Below are 24,728 nucleotides of genomic sequence, written 5' to 3'. Positions count from 1 at the left end.
CCTTCAGTTTCCCTTTGCCATATTTTCTCATTGTCTCTCTTATCCCTCTTGTCTTGCCATTTCCCTGGATAAGGCCTGTTGTTCAGTATTAATAAGGATAAGGGAAAAATATGAGTGAATGGTACCAGAGCATTTCAGAGATTTGAAGCTAAGGTCCTTTTCATAAAGCCCGTTAGGACAATTATAATCTAGGATATCAGGCAACATCTGTTAAATTAAGCCATAAAAATAATTCCAATCGATATAATCAGCCAAGGGGAGACAAGATGGTGCACTGTCGTCCTACAGCAAGAATGTCCCAATTTCTTCCTGTGCAGTATGTATATTGTTCCCATGGGTTTTCTGTGGCTTTTCCGGGTTCCTCCCACCTCAAAAACTTGCAATTTAGGTGAATTGGTCACTTCAAGTTGTCAGTCGGCATGAATGTGTGTGTGAATAATTGTTCATCCTTCATGTGGCCCCCTGATATGCTGGCAAGCATCCTGTGCGTGCTGCTCCTTTCATCTGCAATCGGCCAGGATAGGGTCCAACAACACCCGTGACCGTTAAGACAGAAAAGCAGTTGAAGTCGATATGACTATGGTCGTCATGTCTTCAAGAAAATGGATTGATGGATGGATGGAGGAATGGATGGATAAGGTTCTCTGTATCAACACATGCTATTTGTAAAGAAGCGTGAGGTTAGTTATAGACATTGAAGGAAGAAATACATCAACCATTTTTCAGCACCATGAAGATTGTTTCTATGTGCAGCAACTGCAGTGAGATAATATTTGTCAGTAAATACAGTATGTAAAAATGGTCCTTCAGACCGCAGTCTGAAACAGATGTAATGTAAGAATACTTTGGACTTTTATTAAGTCTGGAAGTATGGTGAAAATAATTTCAAACAAATTAACACCATCCAACAAATATCTTTTTCAATTATCTATAAATTAATGCAGTGCAATGAAATTATTCTTATTAAATCATAATCTTGTGTGTCTTCCCACCACCTCCAGTTCTCGCAGTGTCTGCACAGGAACTCCCATCTGGCCCTCATGGCTGCACGGATGGAAGTTGTTATCCGGCAACGGGCAACCTTCTGATTGGACGAGCTGTCAACTTATCTGCTACTTCTACTTGTGGTTTGGATGGGCCGGAGCACTACTGCATTGTCAGCCATCTACAGGTGGGGATACATATGATTATCTATTTAAAATGGAAAGAACAAAGACAATTTCTTAGTTTCAAATATGGGAAAAACATCAGGATCTGAGCACCAGCAGGAGACAATGATGGTTGAATATAATTTTACGTTCTTTTTTTTTTTTTCTGCCCTCAGTTTCTCCATGGCACCCTGCACTCAGTGCAGTGAAAAACAGGGAGGATGTTTATCTCATTCATGCATTCATCTTTGTCCTTCAGTTTCCATTCATCAATATTAATTTGTTCATATCTCTGTTTGCAAGTTGTTTTCTCAGCACTGTGCCACCTGACACCATTGAGCTTTTCAGTATCAGGCCACAGCCAGCCACACCTTGGTCAAACACATCCCTCAATTTCCCTTAGTCGCCGCAGACCAGTGAGGCTGTTGAAATGTTTGCCAGAAAGGGCCTGTAGAAGAACACCTGATAGGTTAACATCAAAGTTAATGCAGGGTTGTGTTTGGTGAATGTTTAGTCAATGATTTGATTTGAAAATAAGACAAGACAGAATGATTTTGTTTTGATACCACAAAGGAGAAATGTTGTTACAGCAGCACATGCTAAAAAATACAGTACAGTATATACAGAAAAAAACAACTTGAAAATCAGTAATTATAAGAGTTTAAAATGAAAAAAAGTAAGCTTTTAAAGAGACACTAAGATAGTTTGAAAAACTTGAAAAACACTCTTAAATAAAGGGGAAAAACTTGACATTTTCTCTTATTGACACCGACAGTTGTTCCTGTTCCATCTGTCCACCTCCTTTTAGTGGAAATCCATCCAGTGTTTTTTGCTACAGTCCTTCCAACAAGCAAAAATCAAGAAACAAACCAAAAGAGAGGAATGGAAAAATAAACCATCAAATTGTGATCAAGTGTCCATCCGTACACAAAGGTTGAATGTTCATCAATAGCTCTGCTAATAACTAGTAATATCTAGCATGCAAACTCACATTGGTTTCAAGGTTATAAGCAAATGGGGAAGAAAGTACACTGTGTGCTGGAGTCATTTTATACACCTGTGTGATTCTTTTATCTGCACCTACTCAACGCAAATCCTGGAATGCTCAACATCACGTGGTATTCTCTCTCCAGACACAGGCAGCTTCATGCATCTACATGTATGTGCCTGTGCTTCTGTTGCCTCAGGACAGTAGTATTCAAGTGTCAACTTCCAAGTGAACATAGGTGACAATCTGATTGATGAGAGGACCTCCTCTACATTGTTGATCTGTTAGAGGCCCACACCAAAGACTATCATTTTGCTTTCAAACATCCAGCATTCATCAATCATTTGAATTTAACATCCTTGGCTGTTGATTGGTTTCTTGTGAGATATGGCTGCATGGCCCAGGAGAAGGATGAGGGAGCATCTGCCAAGACACTTGTCTTGACAACAATTTAAATAGGATTTGTTTAGCCCCTCAACCCATGAATGTTAAGGTTAAGTTATACTAAAATTGAAACTTTACATGAAATTCTTCTGTTAGTATGAATTAATGAATGAATACTTCGATAATCCCAAAGGGAAATTATTCAGTAGAAAGAAAAGTAAACAATGAGGTAAGTAAGGACAGCAAGTAATGAAAAAGGCAAGGAATACAATAACATGAACGTCATGACGAAAACTGAGACACAATATTTCTCTGGTGTTAACACCAGAGAAATATCCGGTGAAGAGCTGTAGCTTAGGTATAAAGACAACTTAATGATTGAGGTTGGGTGAACTTTTGTCCATTAAAGCACAATGCGACAGAGACATGTTCCCAATGAACATCAGGCTTACATCAGTCTTTTGTCAAAGCAGATAGCCTTGTTGCTGAGCAGAACAGGCTTGACTAATGGGGCAGCAGTGGCTCAGTCGGTAGAGCGGGTCATCCAGCGATCATAAGACTGGCTGTTCGATTCCCGGTCCCGCCCAGCCGTCTCGGAGTGTGACCTGACGGTGGGAGGTGTCAGCACACCTTCAGAGCACTGCTGAGGTCCCCTTGAACGAGGTGCCGTAACCCTTTACACGTTGCTCATTAGGGCGCACCACGACGGCCCTGCCTGCTGCTCTATCCCCCCCCCCCCCATTACATGCTTATAGGCCCCTTGTATGTGTGTTACAGGGCCTGTACAAACTACCTGTATGTGCATGTGATTGACTAAAAAGAGTGCGCTACTAATTTAATTAAGGTGTTACGGAGTTGTTATGCTTATAAACGTGTTCACAATGCACTTGTTGCGATTACGTGTGGACGGATAATTTTTTGACAACGATGTTGTGTGGACGCAAATTTTTTTGACTTGTTTGAGTTCTTTCCAATACACTTGTCTCACCTGCACTATTCTTTCTGAAACCGCTTATGAGTTCAAGCTCTTGTTCTTGTCCTTGCTCCTTATAAACATGGATTTTCCCGTGCCCTTGAATCTCCTGCTTCTAGGTGGCATGAAACATCTTAATATTTATTTTCTGTTATCATTTGTCTTGTGCAATCAGATCTTTTATAACATATTGTTAGCGAAGCTAAACAGTAACTCCAAGGAGGTGCAAAACAGATGAATCAGTGTTTTGCATCAGCTGGAAATATATTAAAAATTTAATTGATTTCCATCAGTCTTGTTTCCCAGTAGATTTATCCAACTTTCTGGTTATCGATTTAAATATTAAAACTATTAGATATTCCCAGTCACAAGTAATTGCTCTGACAACCCCCTTTTAAATTGTGTCTCACAATGTTGAAGAAAGATTAGGAATCTGCCTCAAAATGGAATTTCTCAAAATCTCAGATACTGCCTGGGCAGCAGTGGCTGAGCAGTAGAGTGGGTCCTCCAGTGTTCCCAAGATCAGTGGCTCAATTCCCACTCCCGCCCGGCCACCTGAGCTGACAGTGGGAGGCGTCAGCTCATCTCCGGAGCACTGCCGAGGCACCCTTGAGCAAGGCGCCGTCTCCCTTTACAAGTTGCTCATTTGGGGCACACTAGGAAGGAGCTGCTCGCCACTCTAACTTTCATTGCGTTCCTATACGCCCCCTCTGTGTACTGTATGCTTGCACCACAGGGGCCTGTGCACTCTAATATGTATGCATACATTTGATCAAGAATTAATACTAGAGTGTTCTCTTCATTCCCCTTCGGGGATCGGACACGTATATAAAATAAATAGATAAATAAAATATCTGAGACACAGTTAGTACGGGTTGTAGAAGGTTATATCTTGAATCAACTCCTGAGACGACAGGACGAGATTTATTTTCAGATACTTTGGTTTAATGAAATGGGCCAGGGAGTGGGCGAAAGATTAATGAACTTAATCCCAAGATCAGGCCTGTAGAGAGGAATGACTTGGTTTATGTCCCCCGAATCCAAAGCTATCTTTTTCCCCTATTGTGGCACGCCAATGTTATCAGTCTGCAGCTGATAACAACAAATTCCTCTTGATGACACAGTACAAGGCCAAACTGGAGTACTATCCCTTCCCTGACACCCATTGTGGACTCTTTGGTAGTGTCATCTGGATCAAGAACTTCCAACAGTACATACATACATAAACATTGGAGTTTAGACATAACTTGCATTGTGTCTGCTCTCTGCCTTGCCCGTAATGTGATTGGTGTTGTGTCTATGCAAAATATTTGTAGCAATGAAGGGCTTTTTTTGCCAGTCTTCATTACACTTCCTGTTGGAAGAGCGGTGAAGTGACGGCACCCCATTGAGGTGAAGTGGCTCAGTACACCTCACTGTGTGAACGTAATTTACCCACAGGGTTCAATAAAGTACTTTCCTATGTTATTTTATCTTATCTTACCATTAGAATTTAGGTTGAAGTTGTTCTCTGTCAATGCAGCCTCTATGGCTTAAATTATTTAGCCATAGAGGCCTCTATCTTCATCAATCCACCCTTCTTGTTTTTCTCTACTGCCAACCATTCCAACCCAGTGGAGGCTCCATCCTGTCTGGCTTTGTTCTCATTCAAAGAGCTTCTGGCACACCAGTACTCATGTCCCACATTTCTTCAGCATGATAGATGGAGGCTTGATTTGTTGAACCATCTCTATTGTGCTTACTTGACTTGCCTGCATACTAGAAGATCAAATTAAGTTTAGAAATAGCTCATTAAATCAGCCATTCTTCCAAAGAATAATTTATTATTTATTACACCATTCATAGGTCTCCTTATCAAATGTTTGTAATCCAGCACAAAATGTTTGGATTAATTATTCATCATATCTAAGTTTATATTTTTGTGTTCTCCCTGGACAGGAGTCAGACAAGTGTTTTGAGTGTAACTCGCAACATCGCTACGACCCGTTTCGCCACCGGAACAGCCACCGCATTGAAAACATCATTCATCTCATGAACGACAATGGAGACAACACCTGGTGGCAGTCTGTCAATGGTGTGTTTGCATTAATTCTTGTACAAGCAACAGATTCTATGTGCAAACTGTGACTGTAAACTCCAATGCTGTGATGAAAGAGAAATAGAGAAATAAGATAAGAGATATAATCATGTGTGAATCAGTCATGATCTCTCAGAACATTTTAAATAGAGAACAAAATGCTACACAGACTGTTTGAGGTTTCCTTCAGACCTAAAGAGATGAGAACTGTTTTTATAATGTATTGGCACTGATTGACAATTGTTTCATTCACAGGACAAGAGAATGTCAGCATCCGAATGAACCTGGAGGCTGAATTCCACTTCACACATCTCATCATGAAGTTTAAGGTCTGAACACACTTGTATGTATGGACACTATTGTATTCTTAATGAAGAAAACATAATACAAATGATCCAGATGAATTAGTGAGACAACTGTCTTCTGTTAATAAGTGCCAGTGACATTTTTTACCTCAACCATGGAGTGTTTCACAATGCAGGACGGAAAGGATTAAGGGATCTATGAGGTGTCATGAAGGAAATCACACAGCATCAGAACACTAGATGTGGAAGTGTCATTCTGTCTCTTTATTTTCTCAGACTTTCCGACCTGCAGCAATGATCATTGAGCGTTCAGCTAATTTTGGCCGAACGTGGCAGCCCTACCGCTACTTTGCCTCAAACTGTACCAGAACTTTTCCCAGCATCCCTGCCAATGGCCTGCACCACATCAATGATATCATCTGTGAGGAGCGCTACTCCGACATTGAGCCCTCCACTAATGGAGAGGTGAGCTGCTGGAGTAGTAAAGGTAGAGAAAGAAGAGTGAAAAAAATTGTCATCTGGATCCATCAGTTCCGGTTGAAGGAACCTTAGAAATAGCTCTAAATATGTAGTTTCAATTTCCTCAGCTTACAGGAACATGACATATCAGGAGTTTAAGAACCAAAAATACTTCTTTAGTACAATCATTGATGGTTTTGTTGTAATGGAAAAAAAATATTTAACTTCCTAAGCTAATTGTTTATGGGGGTTTTTTAGAAAAGAAAATGGCCTATTGATAGAAATATGACTTTGATCTGCTCATAATAATTGTTATACTCATCCTTTTATAAACCGGTTTTTTATAATATAGCATAGAATTCCAGCTCTTATCTGCTGTTTTAAATTTGTTAGCCTCTGTTGTTTAGCTGGACATGAGCTCGATCAACACCAACCAGGATTTCTATCCTTATTGAAAAATGGTGTTCTTGTGTTCAAGGTGATTTATAAAGTGTTGGATCCTGCCATTCATGTGAAAGATCCCTACAGCCTGGATATTCAAGGTCAGTAAGGACCTTGAATGTAGATCACAGCAGCTCAGCACAGTGTGCTTCTGTCAAAATTCCTCCTTCATTTTCTTACCAAAATTAAGCTCTTCATCACAGGTGTGATGTCTGAACCTTTATTCTAGTAACGAAGTTCAATTTGTGTTCTGACAATAAATGAGGAATAAACTGAATTTGTTCTCTGCAGAACTTTTGCGTATCACCAACCTGCGTATCAACTTTACCAAGCTCAACACTCTGGGAGATGACCTGCTGGACAGACGCTTTGACGTTCTGCAGAAATATTACTATGCCATCTATGAGCTGGTGGTCAGAGGTAGCTGCTTCTGCTACGGACACGCCTCTGAGTGCGCCCCAGTCCCAGGTGTAGATTCCCGGGAGAATGGCATGGTGAGCTCTCACCGGTCATTCTCTACACAGGGTTGTGCCATTGTTATTTTAAATGTTTTGCTGCATTGTATTTGGCTAGATCCATGGCCGTTGTATGTGCAAACATAATACAGAAGGCCTTAACTGTGAGCGCTGCAAAGAGTTCCACAATGACCTGCCATGGAGTCCAGCGGAGTCAGAGAATCCACACACCTGCAGAGGTGGGAACACACACACACACACACACACACACACACACACACACACACACACACACACACACACACACACACACACACACTGCCTTGACTATTACTATTTGTTCTTAGTATTGAAGTTATGTTGGTTGGTAGTATTTGCATGTCTACAATTATACCTTGTTTGCTTGCATGTTTTTTTCTAGAGTGTAACTGCAATGGCCATTCAAACCAGTGTCACTTTGACATGGCAGTGTTTTTGGCAACGGGCAATATCAGTGGAGGCGTGTGTGACGACTGTGTGCACAACACTGTAGGACGCAACTGTGAGATATGCAAACCGTTCTACTACAAGGACCCTAACCGGGATATTAGGGACCCCCGGGTTTGTGCTGGTTAGTCGAAATCTTTTTAAGCTATGATGTTTACTGTAGTACTCTGTATAAACCTTTGTAGGGGTGGCAGCGGCTCAGTGGTAGAGGGCGCGGTAGAGCAGGTCATTTAATGTTCTGAGATTGGCGGTTCAATTCCCGCTCCCGCCCAAAAAAACACCCAGAGGTGAGCTGACAGTGGGAGGTTTCAGCTCACCTCCGGAGCGCTGCCGAGGCGCCCTTGAGGAAGGCGCTGTCCCCCTTACAAGTTGCTTATTTGGGGCGCACCAAGCAGGAGCTGCTCGCCACTCTACTTCCCTCTGCATGTGTACAGGCCCCCTGTGTGTGTTTGACTAACTAGAGTGTGCCACTATTTTCCCTTCGGGGATTAATGGGGTATATATAAATTTTTTTTAAAAATGCCAAAGGTCACATTCTTTCAGGATGTTCTTATCTTGCGTAATTGATCACTGTGATAATAGCCTTTTCGTCTTTATCTGTTTGAAGTTTCCCATTTATGGTAGTTTTTTATTCTCATTTGTTTCCCTTTCTGTCCTTCAGCTTGCGACTGCGACCCTGTGGGGTCATTGGACGGAGGAGTGTGTGACCAACACACTGACCTGGACATGGGCATGATTTCAGGACAATGTCGCTGCAAAACCAATGTTAGAGGGGTGCGCTGTGATACCTGCAAGGAAGGTTATTTCGGTCTGAGCCAGAACGACCCGCGAGGATGTCAGCGTACGTATGTGTGATTGTCGACTGCTGAAAACGGAGACAAACGGGCGTCTAATGCGTGCATGTGTGTGTGTGTCTTCATTAGCCTGTAACTGTGACCCCCGTGGCATCATCATGACAGACGCTCCTTGTGACCAGATTAGTGGGGACTGCTCCTGCAAGCGTTATGTCACCGGTCGCTACTGCAACCAGTGTCTGGTAAGTAACAGCTCCTGCTTTTCAGACAGAGATGGACCACACATGATACAGCATTAGCCAACTCTAACTATGAATCCACGCTCCATGGTTTGAAAGAAGATGTGTTTCTTTTGATCAATTGAATAATACATTAAGAATCATTTGTATTCTACGTTAGTTCCTGAGACAATAGTAATGTGCACATATGACGCTTTTGTCCATGATTATGGTAATCATGAATGAGGCCCTACTTAACTTTGTATTAGCAGTCCTGGTCCTTTGATGAATAAATGACATACATTTGTATTTCCGATTGCTATAACTTAATATCCGTTGATAACTCAGACCATCAAAGTACATCCATTGAAAGTACTGTTTATGCACTGATAAATTGAGATAGTTCTTCCCAGTATCTTGTAACAATATGAGAAGGATCCGCATACAGATAGTATAGCCTGTCTGACGAAGTAAACCAGACACAAGCAGACCAGACCAGATTTTTAAACAATGTTGCTATTACTCAAACATCAAACACACATATGGAATACCTTTGTCTTTGGAACTGCTTGTGGTAATGTGTTTGTTTTATGTAGTAACAAGAATAGAGAGTGGACATGTTGCAATAATGCTGGGTTTATTTCCATCCCTGCAGCACGAATACTGGGGGCTCAGTAACGACCTGGCTGGCTGCAGACCATGTGAGTGTGATTTTGGTGGAGCCTTCAACAACAGGTACCTGTATATATTTTACACATGTGTCTCCAAACAAAAATGATCTTTCTAATAATAGTTTATTCAGGGACTACTTTGTGAATTTTCAAGTTTTGGATCATTGAACTGCAGTAATCCCTTGCTTATTTGCGCTTCAAGATACACGGCTTCACTATATCGAGGATTTTTAGTAGGTAGTCACATGATACTGTACGCAGATGCTATTGGCTGACAGCATCCGTGTGTGCGCTGCATTCAGTCTCACGGTTCCTCCTGCGACTTTTCTTTATTATAAAAGTGCTATAAACAGTCTATAAGAGTGTGGGAAAAGGTAATACAGATATAAGGTGGTTTAATATCAGAATGGGGAGGGTGAATAAACGTTTAAATAACTGTAGATAATTATATAAATTGTCAAGATATTGCGGATTTCGTTTTTTTTGTGGTTGATCCTGGGACGCATTAACCTCGAGTAACAAGGGATTACTGTATATCTATCTTTCTATTATGTCTTGTCCAATAAAGTGAACCATGATGTTAAACGAAATGAAAACCACTGGAGACAAATGGGAAAAGGTCGAGATCACTTTTAAGTGTAATTTTAAGTTTGCCTGTAAATTAAGGTGCATGATGGAGAATGGCCAGTGTGACTGCAGGAAGCATCTAATTGGCCGACAGTGTTCGGATGTTCAACCTGGTTACTTCTGTGCCCCGCTGGACTTCTACAAATATGAGGCTGAAGATGCAATCGGACATGCTCCTGGACATCCTGTTCTGCCGGTGAGCAGCTCACAAACACAATTTGTCAACTTAGGGTTAACTTGTCACAGAAGCACTCAGGTCTACAAACCTGCTGCTTCCAGTCAAACGCTGACTACTCTTGTGGCAACACCAGCTCTAATGCCTTTTCCTCATCAATACACACGTGGACAAAATTGTTGGTACCCCTCTATTAATGAAAGAAAAACCCACAATGGTCACCAAAATCACTTGAAACTTACCAAAATAACAATAAATAAAAAAGTATTGAAAATTAAACAATCAAAATCAGACATTACTTTGGTATTTTCGTTCAACAGAATTATTTAAAAAAGAAAACTAATGAATAGGCCTGGACAAAAATGATGGTACCCATAACTTAATATTTGGTTGCACAACCTTTTGAGGCAATCACTGCAATTAAACAATTTCTGTAGCTGTCAGTGTGACCTCTGCACCTCTCAACAAGTGTTTTAGCCCAGTCCTCATGAGCATTCTCCTCCAGTTATCTCAGGTTTGAAGGGTGTCTTCCCCAGATGTCAGGTTTCAGCTCTTTCCACAGATGTTCAATAGGATTTAGATCAGGGCTCATAGAAAGCCACTTCAGAAAAGTCCAATGCTTTTCTCTAAGCCATTCTTGGGTGTTTTTGGCTGTGTGTTTGGGGTCATTATCCTGTTGGAAGACCCATGATTTGCGACTGAGACCAAGCTTTCTGACACTAAGCAGCGCATTTCTCTCCAGAATGCCTTGATAGTGTTGACAGTCTTGAGATTTCATTGTACCTTGCACAGATTCAAGACACCCTGTGCCAGATGCAACAAAGTAGCCCCAGAACATAACTGAACCTCCTCCATGTTTCACAGTAGGGACAGTATTCTTTTTTTCATATGTTTGATTTTTTCACCTGTGAACATACAGTTGATGTGCCTTACCAGAAAGCTCCAGTTTTGTCTCGTCTGTCCAAAGAACATTATCCCAGAACATTATCCCAGAAGCTTTGTGGCTTGTCAACATGCACTTTCGCAAATTCCAGTCTCGCTTTTTTATGATTTGCTTTCAACAGTGGTGTCCTCCTTGGCCGTGTCCCATGGAGTCCACTTTGGCTCAAACAATGACAAATAGTGTGATCTGACACCGATGTACCTTGGCCTTGGAGTTAACTTTTATTTTCTTTGGAGGTTGTTCTTGACTCTTTGGATACTGTTTGAACTATCTGTCTCTTCAATTTATCGTCAATTTTCTTCTTGCAGCCACGTCCAGGAAGGTTGGCCCATGGATCTTTAACCTTTGAATAATATGTGCCACTGTTGTCACAGGGACATCAAGCTGCTTAGAGATTGATAAAGGCATGTCTATAGGCTGGTCTATAATTTTCTTTCTAAGCTCCTGAGACAACTCTCTCCTTTGTTTTCTGCTGCCCATGTTCAGTGCAGTACACACCATGTCACCAAACAGCACAGTGACTTTATTTCATCCTTTAAATAGGCCGACTGACTACTTATGAGATTCAACACACCTGTGATGCCAATTACAGGAAACACCTGAATTATTCATGTCTCTCTGGTCAATTTTCTTTCAATCTTTTACAGAGGTACCATCATTCTTATCAGTAGGTTTTTTTGAAAATTACGTTGAATTTAAAACTAATGACTGATTTTGATTGTTTAATTTAAAAAAATGTTAATTGTTATTTTTGTAAGTTTCAAGTGCTTTCAATAACCATTGTGGATTTTTCTATTATTAACAGAGGGGTACCAATAATTTTGAAGTGAGTCACAAAGTTCTCCGCCGTCATGGTAGGAGGTGCTGGTGATCCCAGGGATTCAGCCGAGGATTACTCTTCTTCGGACGTAGAAGTGACAGCAAACTACAGCCATTCATTTATTTTCTGCTCGCCTTGCCTTACTATAAAAATGGAGAATTACATATCTCAACTTAAATTTTTTTAATGCTTTTGTTCAGAAGGAGTGGCACATAGATTTCATTTATGAGTAAGCATAACATATAAGCAAACGTATAGGAAAGAACATAACATTTTTATTAATCAAATGTTCTAATTGTGTGTTGCAGTTTGTATGTGTAAATAATTCTGCTCTGAGACTTTAAAAATGACCTGTTGCTAATTAAATGGTGAATAAGCTAAACTGTAGGTTCATATTTTTGTAAATCTAATTATGATGAATTCAGTGCCTCACCAGCCATGAACCTTACCACACGTCACTGGTGCTTGACATGTTAGACTGTTCACTTAAAGTGTTATAATTATATAATTATAATTACTAAAATGAAGAAAATACAACCACTGAAAAACAAAATTGTTTGATTCTGTAGACAAGTAATCAACAAAGACATGACACAAAACTAAAGTCATTTCAAATAACAACTTTCTGGCTTCATTCATTTTCAACTGCTTTTCAACCTGAAGAGAACACTGTCACGGACTGGGTTTGGACCCAAGCGCAGGACACCAGTAGAGAAGTTTTCCTCCATATTTTAATCAGGCAACGCAAAAAATTTAGGAAACACAGGAAGACTCAAGAATTCTAAAATTAGACACAAGAGCATGAGTACAAAACAATCTGGCAAGGAACAAAAAGAGAACCAGGCTTAAAAAGCCTCAGGCTAATCAGCAGAGCAACAGAGCGCCCATACCATAACGTGACAAACCCATGCAGACATGGAGAGAACATACAAGTATAATGACAGCCATCTCCCCAGTACTTTTACCTAACATGCAGCTCCATATCATTGATAACTGAAAATTTGCAGTTATCTTCATAAATCTCATTGGGACACATCACTTCCACTTCCATGTGGAATGGAGTAGAAGCAAAGACCGCAACATCCAATTAAATATTTCAATTATTTTATTCTAATAAATACTTGCAAAGTTTTGTATTCCATTTCATAATTTTTCAGTTATAGCACGGTGGCGCAGTGAGTAGGACTGTCGTGGCACACCAAGGTGATTCTCCCCGTGTATGTTCCCCGTGTATGTTCTCCCTGTGTCTGCTTGGGTTCTCGCCGAGTTTCCCAGCTTTGTCCCACCTCCAAAAACATGCACTTTGGGCAAACTGGCCGGTCCCAAATTGACTGTAAGTGTGAGCGTGCATGTTTGTAGATAGATAGATAGATAGATAGATAGATAGATAGATAGATAGATAGATAGATAGATAGATAGATAGATAGATAGACAGATACTTTAATAATCCCGGAGGAAATTGCATATATCCACTGCTCAGGCATTACATAACAGATTAAACTGGATAAACACCAGGAGAAAAAGAAACACTGACATCACAGGACATACCACAAGACATACATTACACTAACAGACAGACACATGCAGCACTAACAGGACTTATATACTAAACTATAACTAAAATATAAACAGTATAAAATTTAAAAATATTACAGTATTAAAATATAAACAGTATAAAATTGAATTAAAATATAAAACCGTATAAAAAATAAATAAATTATATATATATATATAAACAGTATAAAATAAAATTTAAATTAAATTAAATTAAATCCATTTTCAACCCCGTGCTGACCTCGCCACCCCCCCCCCCCCCGCTCCTCCTGAGAGAGTCATTGTACCCCCTGATGGCACGGGGCACGAAGGAGGACCTCAGCCTCTCTGTGGAGGCGCTGTGTGACAGCAGTCTGCCGCTGAAGGTGCTTCTCTGCTGGGAGAAGGTGGTGATGTCTACTTGTGACTTTGCAGTGCGCTGGCTTTGCGCCCGTAGTCTACCCTGACTCATGCCGCAGTTGGCTGGGATAGGCTCCAGAATCCCACAACCTGTAACAGCAGAAGAAGCATTTATAGAAAATGAATGATTTAAGAGTTTTCAGTTTGAATACAAAACAATTAGCAGTATGACGTCAAATACTGGGAAGAGCTCAAAAATGGGAACTGGAGAGAGTAGCCTGACCATGGCTAACATAGCAGATCTACTAAATGAACATGTTACTAAGCATTTGGCTGAGTCAAAATTGAATAACAGTCTACTTTGGAAACCCAAGAAGAACACATAGCATTATTAGAAACAGCGGCAGAGGATGTAGATTGGAGGGTTACAGATCTTGAAGCTCGGTGTTCAACTCTGCAGGTTAGCAATGACCATATCCGCGCTAAGCTATGTGGCTTGGAGGAACGCAGCAAGAGACAGAACATACGTGTGGTTGACTCGACAGAGTGGTAGAGGGAACTCGGTCATCACAATTCTCAAGCTTTCTCAGCAAAGTCTTTGGGCAGCTGGTACTGCAAACCCCTCCAGAGGTTGACATGGCCATCACAGTCCGACACACAAACCCAAGGAGGGGGAACGACTATGTCCAGTAATAATATGGCTTCACAAGTACCAGGCCAAAGAGTGACTCATCTGAGTGACTCACAAGCAAGGGGCCTAGCGGTCATACTGGCCCAACAAGCGGAATATCGATGTCGTGTCTACCCTCTACAAAAGAGGACTTAAATCTTTTCTCTTGTACTCTACAAAAAAAGCCCTCCTAATTTAGTTTTAGCCAACATTGTATACTTACGGTAGACTACTAGCCCTTGTATAGTTTGTAATAAAGAGTAGTCAAATCCATCAAGCACATTAGGAGGGAAGGGAGGGAAGTATCTCACCCTTATGCAGAGAAATATTTTTGTTTTTGGTACAAAAACACTGGCATGTCACCTGTTCGTATTAGTGCATTCTTACTCTTGGAAGAACTTTTCCAACCTTCTTTATTCTTACAACTTATTTTTAAATTACTTATTTATTTTTTTTGCTTTGAGTGAGTACAGTATTCATTCTCCATTATTAGTTTTCCCACACTGTCAACGGCAGCAACTTACGTAACATTTGAAAGGTCTAATTTCTATGAGGAATCAAGGCTTGAACCAAGGCAATTGGAATGCGTTCTGGTGGACAAAAGAATGTTTTTGATTTCTTGTTGCTATATGAGGGTTTAGGGAGTTTTGTTGGTCAGAGAGGGGTTTACAGAGAGATAGCTGGCAATTTTTTGGGTAGTGCTATTTTTTTGGAGGATGTTAATTATTTCGTTAATTTTAATTTTAGGAATCTAAATCTGACTTGGTTTTATATGTTCCTTGTGATATGTAGTCACGTTTTTGATCAGATAGATGGTTTCCCGTCATCGTTTAGTTGGTGGCTTCAGTACACTCACGCCTGCTCTTGTATCTTTGATAAGAATTCATATGAGTTGCATTAGATTTGTATGTTGGAATGTGAAGAGCTTAAAGTATCTATCTATCTATCTATCTATCTATCTATCTATCTATCTATCTATCTATCTATCTATCTATCTATCTATCTATCTATCTATCTATCTATCTATCTATCTATCTATCTATCTATCTAAACCATCCAGTAAAGAGAAACAGTCCTCTCCCATCTTAAAGCCTGTTGTTACTTTCCTGCAGTGCGTTCATGTGGACAACAGCGTGACCATTCTTGCATCCACAAAAGTGGGGTGGGGCAGCTTTTTTTCTCTCTACTTTTCAGGCGAAGGCAGTGTGGCTTTTCGAATTGATAATTTAAAAAATATATATATATACTGATTATGATCCCCGCAGGGAAATTAGTGGCACACTCCAGTTAGTTGTTAAATCATGCATATATATGTGTGTACAGGCCCTGAACACACAAGCACACACAAGGGGGCTGTATGCATGCAGAGGAGGTAGAGTGGTGGGCAGCTCCTTCGTGGTGCGCCCAAATAAGCAACTTGTAAGGGAGACGGGGACTTGCTCAAGGGTGCCTTGGCAGTGCTCCGGAGGTGAGCTGACGCCTCCCACTGTCAGTGTTATTTTGGGCGGAAGCGGGAATCGAATCGCCGATCTTGAATCATAGGAAGACCCACTCTACTGCGTGCTTTACCACTGTGTCATTTGTCCCCAACCAAGATGTACAGAATTATCTCAGATAAACTATTTAACACATTTGTTACTTTTCAACTAGACCCTGTGCAAGGAGAAGGTCTGCGTCCTTTATTCGCAACTTCTTGTCAGAGTATACAGTATAGATGATCTATAGGTTTTTTTACAGCCTACAGAGAGAGATTTTGTTTTACATCTACACCACTCATATTCAAGGGTTGTCTTTCTTGATCAAGAGTAGCATAATGTCAAAGGTTCACTCTTGCGCATACCAGAGTATTGTAATCTCTGATCATTCCCCAGTGACACTGGATCTATCATTTACTGGTATAGTCAAACCAAGAAGAAACTGGCGGCTGATGATTGTGCTGAATTCATATCTGAACAGACCAGCAACTTTCTAAGTGTCAATTAAACCCTAGCGGGTTTAATTGCTACTGTCTGGGAAGCTCTTCAGGCCTTTCTCAAAGAACAGAAAATTTCCTTCACAGCTAACAGAGAAAAGATTCATAAGCATCAACAAACACACCATATAAAGCAAATTAACCCTTGGATGCACAAGTTACCGATACATCCACTCTTCCACAGGGGAGGTCAAACATGACCCCACGGACTGATTTTCTTCCACAGCCTCGAAATGAGAAGTTGCAATACATTCATATTCAAGGTATTTGCAATGAAACAAGTTTGTGACAGGAAACCATTTGAATTATTTATTCTTTCATTTACTGGAAGAATTTGCAGCATTAAAAAACATCTCTCAACGTCTGCATCTGTCACAAACTGCTTGCTTCTGGCTATGACCGTTGCACACAGGGGTACTGTATTTGACGAAGCAATCAGAGGTTTGTGATCTTTCTTTCTGGGACACAACCTGCACCTCTTCCGCTGGCGATGTGTGTCTGTTCCCTTCGGATGGGTCGCGGCAGTCTTTGACACTCCAACCTTTTTCATTGCGGCTGTGATGTAGGCTGGTAGGTTTGGAATACCCTCCAGTCGACTTCTCTTATGAGGTGTCACAAGCTCCGTTGAGAGCTCCGAGAGGAATTGTCGTCTTCCATGGGTGATGCCTGTGTAAACCTCAGGGTGCTGAGCCTTGTAAAGTGTATAGGCATTCAGAGTGGCAACATCAATCATGTTATACTGGATCACCATGGGCCATCTCTGGGTCTGGCGTTTGTAGGTGTAGTTGCCAGCTATCTGGTCCATTATATCCACTCCTCCTTTTGTCTGATTGTAGAAGAGGATCGCTTCTGGCTTTTTCTTTGGGCTGGATCCATCCACCGTCCTGCTGTGGTGCATTGTGCTAAGCAGCAGAACAGCCTTCCCCTGCTTTCTTACATAGCTGATCATGGTCATGTTGCCATTGAACACAAATTCGGTGCTGTGAAGCTTTCTGGACCTAAAAGCCTTCATGACCAGAAGAATGTCCAGCTTGGTCTGTTGCAAAGTTCCCACAATAATCAGACCCTCCTCCAGGTGATGCGCTGCAAGAGGGAAGCTGGTGAAATTGTCAGTGGTGATGTTTCGACCTGTGTGTCTCAATCCACTGACGGACAATGTTTTCCCCCAGATTCTTCTGGACATTTTTCCCTGGTTGTCTCTCTCGGTACACAATCTCATCAATTGCATATGGACTACGTGCATCACAAACCCTGAAGATCTTTATCCCGTACTTCATGTACTGCAGAAGCTGTACATATATCCACTGCTCAGCCAAACACCAGGAAAAAAACAAAAACAAAACGGAACATACCACAAGACATACGCTACACTAACAGACACATGTAGCATTAAAAGTACATATGCTAAAAAAATTAAAATTAAAATATAAACAGTATATAATTAAATTAAATTAAATCCATTTAACTGTGTGCTGACCTCGCCACCTCCCCTCCGCTCCTCCTGAGAGAGTCATTGTACCCCCTGATGGCACGGGGCATGAAGGAGGACCTCAGCCTCTCTGTGGAGGTGCTGTGTAACAGCAGTCTGTCGCTGAAGGTGCCTCTCTGCTGGGAGAAGGTGGTGTGCAGGGGGTGGCTGGTGTTGTTCATGATGGCCCTGAATTTAGACATGGTCCTGCTCCCCAGAACTGTCTCCACAGAGTACAGGCTCAGCCCGACCACTGAGCCCGCTCTGCGGATGAGTCTGTTAAGACGGTCCGTATCTCTTTTCCTGGCCCCACCACCCCAACACACAATGGCGTATGACAGCACACTGGAGACTACGGACTGATAGAATATGAGACGGAGCTTAGGACAGATGTCAAAGGAGGCCAGCCTCCTCAGGAACTACATCCTGCTCTGCCCCTTCTTGTACACACAGTCCGAGTTGAGTGACCAGTCCAGTCTGCTGTCTAGCTGCAGTCCCAGGTACTTATAGTTTCCTACCACCTCCACCTCACTGTCCTCGATAATCACTGGTTGTGGAGAGGGAGGTGCCCGCCGGAAATCCAGCACCATCTCCTTTGTCTTGGAGACGTTCAGCTGGAGCTGGTTCTGTTGGCACCACTCCACGAAGTCAGCCACCAATGCCCTGTACTCCCCCTCATCACCCTCCCGGATACATGCCACAATCGCAGTGTTACCGGAGAACTTCTGTATGTGGCATGTATCCGAGTTGTGATTAAAGTCCGATGTGTAGAGGGTGAAGAGATTGGGGGAGAGCACGGTCCCCTGTGGCGCCCCCTTGCTGCTGGTCACCATAGAAGAAAAACAGTCCCCCATACAGACGTACTGGGGTCTGTCCGTTAGGTAGTCCGTGATCCAGCTCACGAGGTAGGGGTCCACAGCCATGGAGGTCAGTTTGTCCTGTAGGAGCCGGGGCTGGATGGTGTTGAAGGCGCTCGAAAAGTCAAAGAAGAGCACCCTGACGGCACAGCCCCCTGTGTCCAGGTAGGAGAGCACACGGTGGAGGAGGTACAAGACAGCATTGTCAACCCCAACCTTGACCTGATAGGCGAACTGGAGACGGTCCATTGCACCCTGCACCTGTGGATGCATGAGCTCCAGGACCAGTCGCTCTAGGGTTTTCATTACATGGGAGGTAAGAGCGACCGGTCGGTGGTCGTTGAGCTCAGTAGGGAGTCTTCTCTTGGGTACCGGGACAATGCAGGAGGTCTTCCACAGTGACAGGACCCTCCCCAGCCGCAGACTGAGGTTGAACAATCGCTGCAGGGGGTCCCCTAGTTCCGAAGCACAGGTTCGGAGGAGTCTTGGGGAGATATTATCCGGTCCAGCCGCCTTATAGGGACGGAGCCTCCACAGCGTTGTCGTCACCAGGTCTGCAGTGATGACGGTCTCGGTCATGGTGGAAGCAGGCGAGTTGTCGTGGCGAGTTGGAAGTCCAGTGGTTGAGGTGGGGCCGTTGAGCTTCGCAGCTCTTGGAGTGGGCTCGGGAGAAGTGGCAAGGGCAGGGGTGGAAGGGGAGGAAGCGCAGGAGGAGGAAGCATCAGTGGAGTAGTCTGCAGGGCCGGGAGAGGCCTGGGACGAGGAGCCGGGAGTGGTGGGGGAGCTGAACCGATTGAAAAAGCTGTTTAGTTCATTCGCTCGTTCACTGTTCCCCTCCACAGTGCTGCGCCCTTACCCTTGTCCGGTGATGGTTCTCATCCCATTCCAGACCTCCGGCACCGGGTTGTGCCCCAGCTTCTTCTCCAGCTTCCTCCCGTACACCTCCTTGGCCTTCCTCAGGCAGAGTCTCACTTCCTGCTGGGCCTTCTTCATCTCCTCCTCGCTCTTGCTCCTGAACGCCCGCTTCTTTCTGTTCAGGACAGCCATGACTTCCTTTGTTACCCAGGGTTTGTTGTTGGGGTAACACCCGGCTGTCCTGACAGGGGCCACGGTGTCCACACAGAAGTTCATGTAATCTGTAAAACACTGAGCAGCCCCCTCAATGTCCTCCCCATGTGAGCCCACGATGACATCCCAGTTGGTGGTCTGGAAGCAGTCCTTCAGCGTTTCCTCTGCTTCCAGGGACCATCTCCTGACCTTTCGTGTTGTTGCTGGCAGCCGTTTCACCAGCGGAATGTAGGTGGGCTGTAGGTGCACTAGGTTACGGTCCGATTTACCTAGTGGAGGGAGGGGAGTGGGGGGGTATGCCGCCTTAGCATTAGTGTAGAACAGATCGATGGTTCTGTTCTTCCATGTGGGACAGTCTACACACTGGACCATTGTGGGGAGAGATGAGTCCAAGGTGACGTGATTAAAGTCACCGGTGATAATGACGAGTGCCTCCGGGTGTCGGGTCCAAAGAGCAGAGGTGGTCCCAAAGATGGTTTCTCGTGCAGTCTCAGGGTCCGCACGTGGAGGGATGTAGACGGCGAGGACAATAACGTGTGAAAATTCACACGCCAGGTAGTAGAGTCTGATGCTAACAGATGTTAGCTCCAGATCGCGGTTATACAGTGTTGATTTCACCATCACATGTCCCGGATGGCACCATCTATCATCGGTATAGATGATTAATCCACCTCCTTTTTTCTTACCGGCGGTGTTCATGTCCAAGTCCGGTCGTACGGAGGAGAAGCCGGTTAGTCCGACGTTAGCGTCTGGCACGTTGCCAGTTAGCCACGTCTCAGACAACACAAACAAGCTGGTCTCGGTAGCGCTGTTCAGTCCTGCACAGTGCCGTCAGTTCGTCCAACTTGTTCGGTAGCGAGTTTACGTTCCCCATGATGACGGAGGGGACGGAGGGCTTGACTCGCCTCCGGTTAGCGGCTCTAGCCGTTAGTCTAGTCCTTTCAACGCGACCCGCTCAGCATCCGCAATATCTCCGTAGGAGCTCGACGGGGATGAGATCGCGTGTTGCTGGGTCTCCTTTGACCCTCATGGACATCAACTCCTCCCTGGAGTACACTAGCATATTACTATACATTATCTAAATTTATGTTAAAATAATATACACAGAAACATAGGAAAAAAACGCAAAATTAAGCATAACAAACTTGCTCAGAGCAGAGGAAACTGCAACCTGCTCGGGCATGCGCAGAAGAAGTTAGAAGAGTCTGGTGCTAAAAGCTGTTAGCTCCAGATCGCAGTTACAGTGTTGTTTTCTCGGTCACTTGTCCCGGGTGGCACCACTGTGGAGGAAAAGCCGGTCAGTGTGACTTTCTCGTCGGGCACATAGTCCATCAGCCACGTCTAAGAGAAGACGAACAAGCCGTCTCCCAGTAGCGCTGTTCAGTCCTGCACAGCACCGTCATTGATCCAGCTGGTTTGGCAACGAGTTGACGTTCCCCATGATAACGGAAGGGACGGAGGGCTTTACTCGCCTCCGGCTAGTGGCTCTAGCCATTAGCTTAGCCTTTTGGTGTCGCCCCCAACGACTGTCTAGGTATCTCATCTGGATCTCAAAGGGGATGAGATCCCAAATTTCTGGACTTCCTCTGGTCCTCATGGACAACATCTCCTCCCAGGATTATACTAGTCCAGTACTGCTGGCTTGCAGTAACATATTCGGGTGGAGGCTGTCCATAGTAAAGATTAATTTATAAAAAACATAACAGAGCAGATGTAACTTGCGCCTTGAGACACAAGTCGAATAACAGAATACCACTTGTGTCCAGATCGGGGAGACCGTTCATCCCAATCACCCCTTTCCAGGTCTGACCCTTATTTAACCGATTGTGGATCATTCTCTTTGGGTGCTGGTTGATTTTGGGAAGACATTTGGCTTACAGACAACAAGTCAATCATCAAACCCTGGCCTAGAGTGTCCTGGGGCCATTTGCACTCATGGACACCTCTGTTCTTGAACAAGGTGTTCGCTTTGGACAAACTGTGACTAGCACAGAAGCCTAATAGCAGAACACCACTCGTGTTAAGATCAGGGAGGCAGTTCATCCCAGTCACCCCTTTCCAGGTCTTTCTGTTATTACCAACAAGAGCGTTGAAGTTCCTAAGAAGAACTATAGGGTGCCTATTTTGTGCTCCTCCCAGGGACTCCAAGAAGGTCGGCCAAAATTACAGTGAGACACCTATCCCCAATCCAAAGGCTTCTCATTCACCCGGTTAAACTGCAACATATGGTGGCTGAGCTGTTGGGCTATAAACAAACCTGCATCAGCTCACCGCCTCTTGCCTTAATCCAGAACACTATTCGATAGTGTTCTGGATTAAAATCGACGCAGAATAACCTGAGATTGCCCAGAAAGCATTGAAAACCCTGCTTCCATTTTCAACCTTCTATCTTTGTGGAGTGGGATTTTCTGGAGTCACTGCAACCAAAACCAAACTACAGAGTAGACAGGACTTAGGTAACACATTTCTGGTCTCACTGTCTCTTGTTACCCCTATATGGGACCGGCTCGTTGCAGAGAAATAAGCTCAGAGCTTCCACTCATTAGTATGACTGTATTGTTGATTGACTTTTTCACCCTTAAATAAAGAAATGATCAGTATTTCTTCTACGTTGAATGCACTGACTAAGTCACTATATTTCAAAAGTAACCCCATCAGTGTAGTCACTTGAATTGATTTTTGAAATATAATTTCATTTTATAATTATTTTGTTGATAGAGGTGTGGATTATCAATGTCTGACAAAAAAGGTTATTGTCTGTTGATGTCTGCATTTAACATAAGACCACTTTATTATTTGACTACAGCTGTCCTGGCGTCATAAATAATTATCGAGCAAATGAAGGCCGGTCGGTGAAAATATTGTCTTAGATAAAACCGGTCTGTGGCGCAAAAAAGTTTGGGGACTTCTTTCCTAGGAGTAGTCTCTGAGCTGGATGGTTCAACTCGCTCATCTAACACTAGCTTTTTAACTTTGAAATTCAGTCGTAGGGCATTCTAGAATGTCAAACTTTCAAACTGTCTTTTTTGTAGTAAGACTGAAAATTCAGTAAAAAGACCATTGAATAAATCTCATCTGAAAGGCACCAAACAAAAGTTCCAGCATCATCACCTTGCCAGATGAAGATTAGCGACTGCTTTTCCTGTAACCTTTTTTTTTCTGTTAAGGTATTAACAAAGGCTTTTGTTTAGTTTTTCTCTATATAAAACCCATTTATCCCTTTATGTGGTTTTTTACAGTTTGGTCACAGAAGTCAGTTTCCTCCCATTTGTTCCTCATTTAGTTTGCATTATCAAGACATATTGCTGTAAGTTTCTGTCTTGATGGTTTGATATCTTTATCTTGCCATGATTTACTAGTATGCTTGCCTTTAACAACCTTCCAGTGTTACTTGTATTTGGCCCAGATTTTAAACACAGCTGAATGTGAACAACCAACATCGTTTGCAAGACTACATGATGATTTTTTAAGAATTTTAAAATTCCTTTCCTTTGTTTCAATTGCACGGCACTGTGGCGCAATGGGTAGCGCTGTCGCTGCACAGCAAGGCGGTTCCCGGTTCGAGTCCCATTCTGTGTTGAGTTTACATGTTCTCCCTGTGTCTGCGTGGGTTCTTGCCACGTTTTCTGGCTTTGTCCAACCTTCAAAAACATAAACTTACGGGGAAATTGGCCGGTCTCAAATTGCCCGTAGTTATGAGTGTGTGCACGTTTGTCTGTTTCCATATGGCTCCGCGGTGCGCCGGCATCGCGCCCAAAGTGTACCCTGCCTCACGCCCCTTGTCTGCTGTGACAGGATCCACCGACCCCAGGACCAGCGACAACAGAAGAAGCGGTTATTCAAAATGAATGAATGAATGTTTCAATTGATATCTCTCTTGCGCTGGAGCCATGATTCATGTCAGTCCACTTGCTGCAAGAGCTCTCCTTTTTAACTGCAGACTAACGAGCAGATATGATCAAGTGCTCATTTTGGAAATGAAGATTGTCAGGGTTATTCCATAGTTTTTTCCTCAGAATTTAATTATTTGATAAATTTGTGACTCTGCGTGGTCTAAAAACTAACTGTTGATGAGTACCACCATATTCTTCTTGATTTTGTTTAGGGTTTCTTTGATTTACTTTTTTTTCTACTAATTTAAAGAACAGAATGAACATCCTCCAAGACTAGTGATTCCATAATTTTTGCCAGTGGTTGTATGAGTGATGTAATCAAAGTATTACATTATTGTACAAACTTATCTTCTGCAGCTGATGTCACTCCTAAAGTATCCAGGCAGTAGCAAAGAGACCAACTTCTCACCTATCTTACCATCTCAGGGTAAAGTTCGTCCTCAGGCAGAGACCGATTGTGTTCAACATCTTAGCAACCAGTTGAGGAGGCACCGCCGTCACCGCCACATCACTGATTCCCAGCAACATCGGGCAGCGCTGAGGCGCATACGACAGCTTCAACAGACGGTATGTATCACTGCAATCAGTTCACTGATTTCATGTATGGTTGAGTTAGCATGTAAAGTAAGAGATCTGTCAATCAAACTGTGTTGATTACCCAACCCATTTGGCCTAATAGCTATTATCTCACACTGCAATCTTGTCACAGAGTTTTTTTTATTTGTCTCTTTTTTGGACCGTGTGAATCCCAAAAAGATGAAACCTTTAAAAGCTTTAAAACAATTGATAAACTACAGACTTGAAAATGTGAAAAAGGACTTTTTCTCATGCCATCTAACTGTACTGTAAAATAACTGTCATGTTAAATCTTCTACCTCTTACCTCCACCCTACCCAATAATCAATCAACATCACAAACATGCTTAAACAAATTTAAATATCTT

The 24,728-nt window shown here is 42.9% G+C and overlaps 1 protein-coding gene across 3 annotated transcripts in view; it reads left to right on the top strand.

Annotated features, from left to right (window-relative positions):
* The window catches only part of lamb2l (laminin, beta 2-like), an 84,039-nt gene that overhangs the window by 43,923 nt on the left and 15,388 nt on the right, over nucleotides 1-24,728 (top strand). For all 3 annotated transcript variants that reach the window (XM_068328307.1, XM_068328299.1, XM_068328291.1), the window contains 13 exons: nucleotides 1,002-1,171; nucleotides 5,432-5,567; nucleotides 5,826-5,899; nucleotides 6,152-6,340; nucleotides 6,813-6,876; nucleotides 7,067-7,269; nucleotides 7,349-7,469; nucleotides 7,652-7,840; nucleotides 8,378-8,557; nucleotides 8,640-8,752; nucleotides 9,384-9,463; nucleotides 10,066-10,222; nucleotides 24,212-24,352. In XM_068328307.1, coding sequence (XP_068184408.1) covers nucleotides 1,002-1,171; nucleotides 5,432-5,567; nucleotides 5,826-5,899; nucleotides 6,152-6,340; nucleotides 6,813-6,876; nucleotides 7,067-7,269; nucleotides 7,349-7,469; nucleotides 7,652-7,840; nucleotides 8,378-8,557; nucleotides 8,640-8,752; nucleotides 9,384-9,463; nucleotides 10,066-10,222; nucleotides 24,212-24,352 — 1,817 coding nt within the window. The remainder of the gene's footprint in view (nucleotides 1-1,001; nucleotides 1,172-5,431; nucleotides 5,568-5,825; nucleotides 5,900-6,151; nucleotides 6,341-6,812; nucleotides 6,877-7,066; nucleotides 7,270-7,348; nucleotides 7,470-7,651; nucleotides 7,841-8,377; nucleotides 8,558-8,639; nucleotides 8,753-9,383; nucleotides 9,464-10,065; nucleotides 10,223-24,211; nucleotides 24,353-24,728) is intronic.

The sequence above is a fragment of the Antennarius striatus genome, chromosome 2 (genome assembly GCF_040054535.1).
Source record: "Antennarius striatus isolate MH-2024 chromosome 2, ASM4005453v1, whole genome shotgun sequence".
Lineage (NCBI taxonomy): Eukaryota > Metazoa > Chordata > Actinopteri > Lophiiformes > Antennariidae > Antennarius > Antennarius striatus.
Note: the sequence above shows the minus strand (reverse complement) of the source record. Positions and strands in the feature narration are given on the sequence as shown.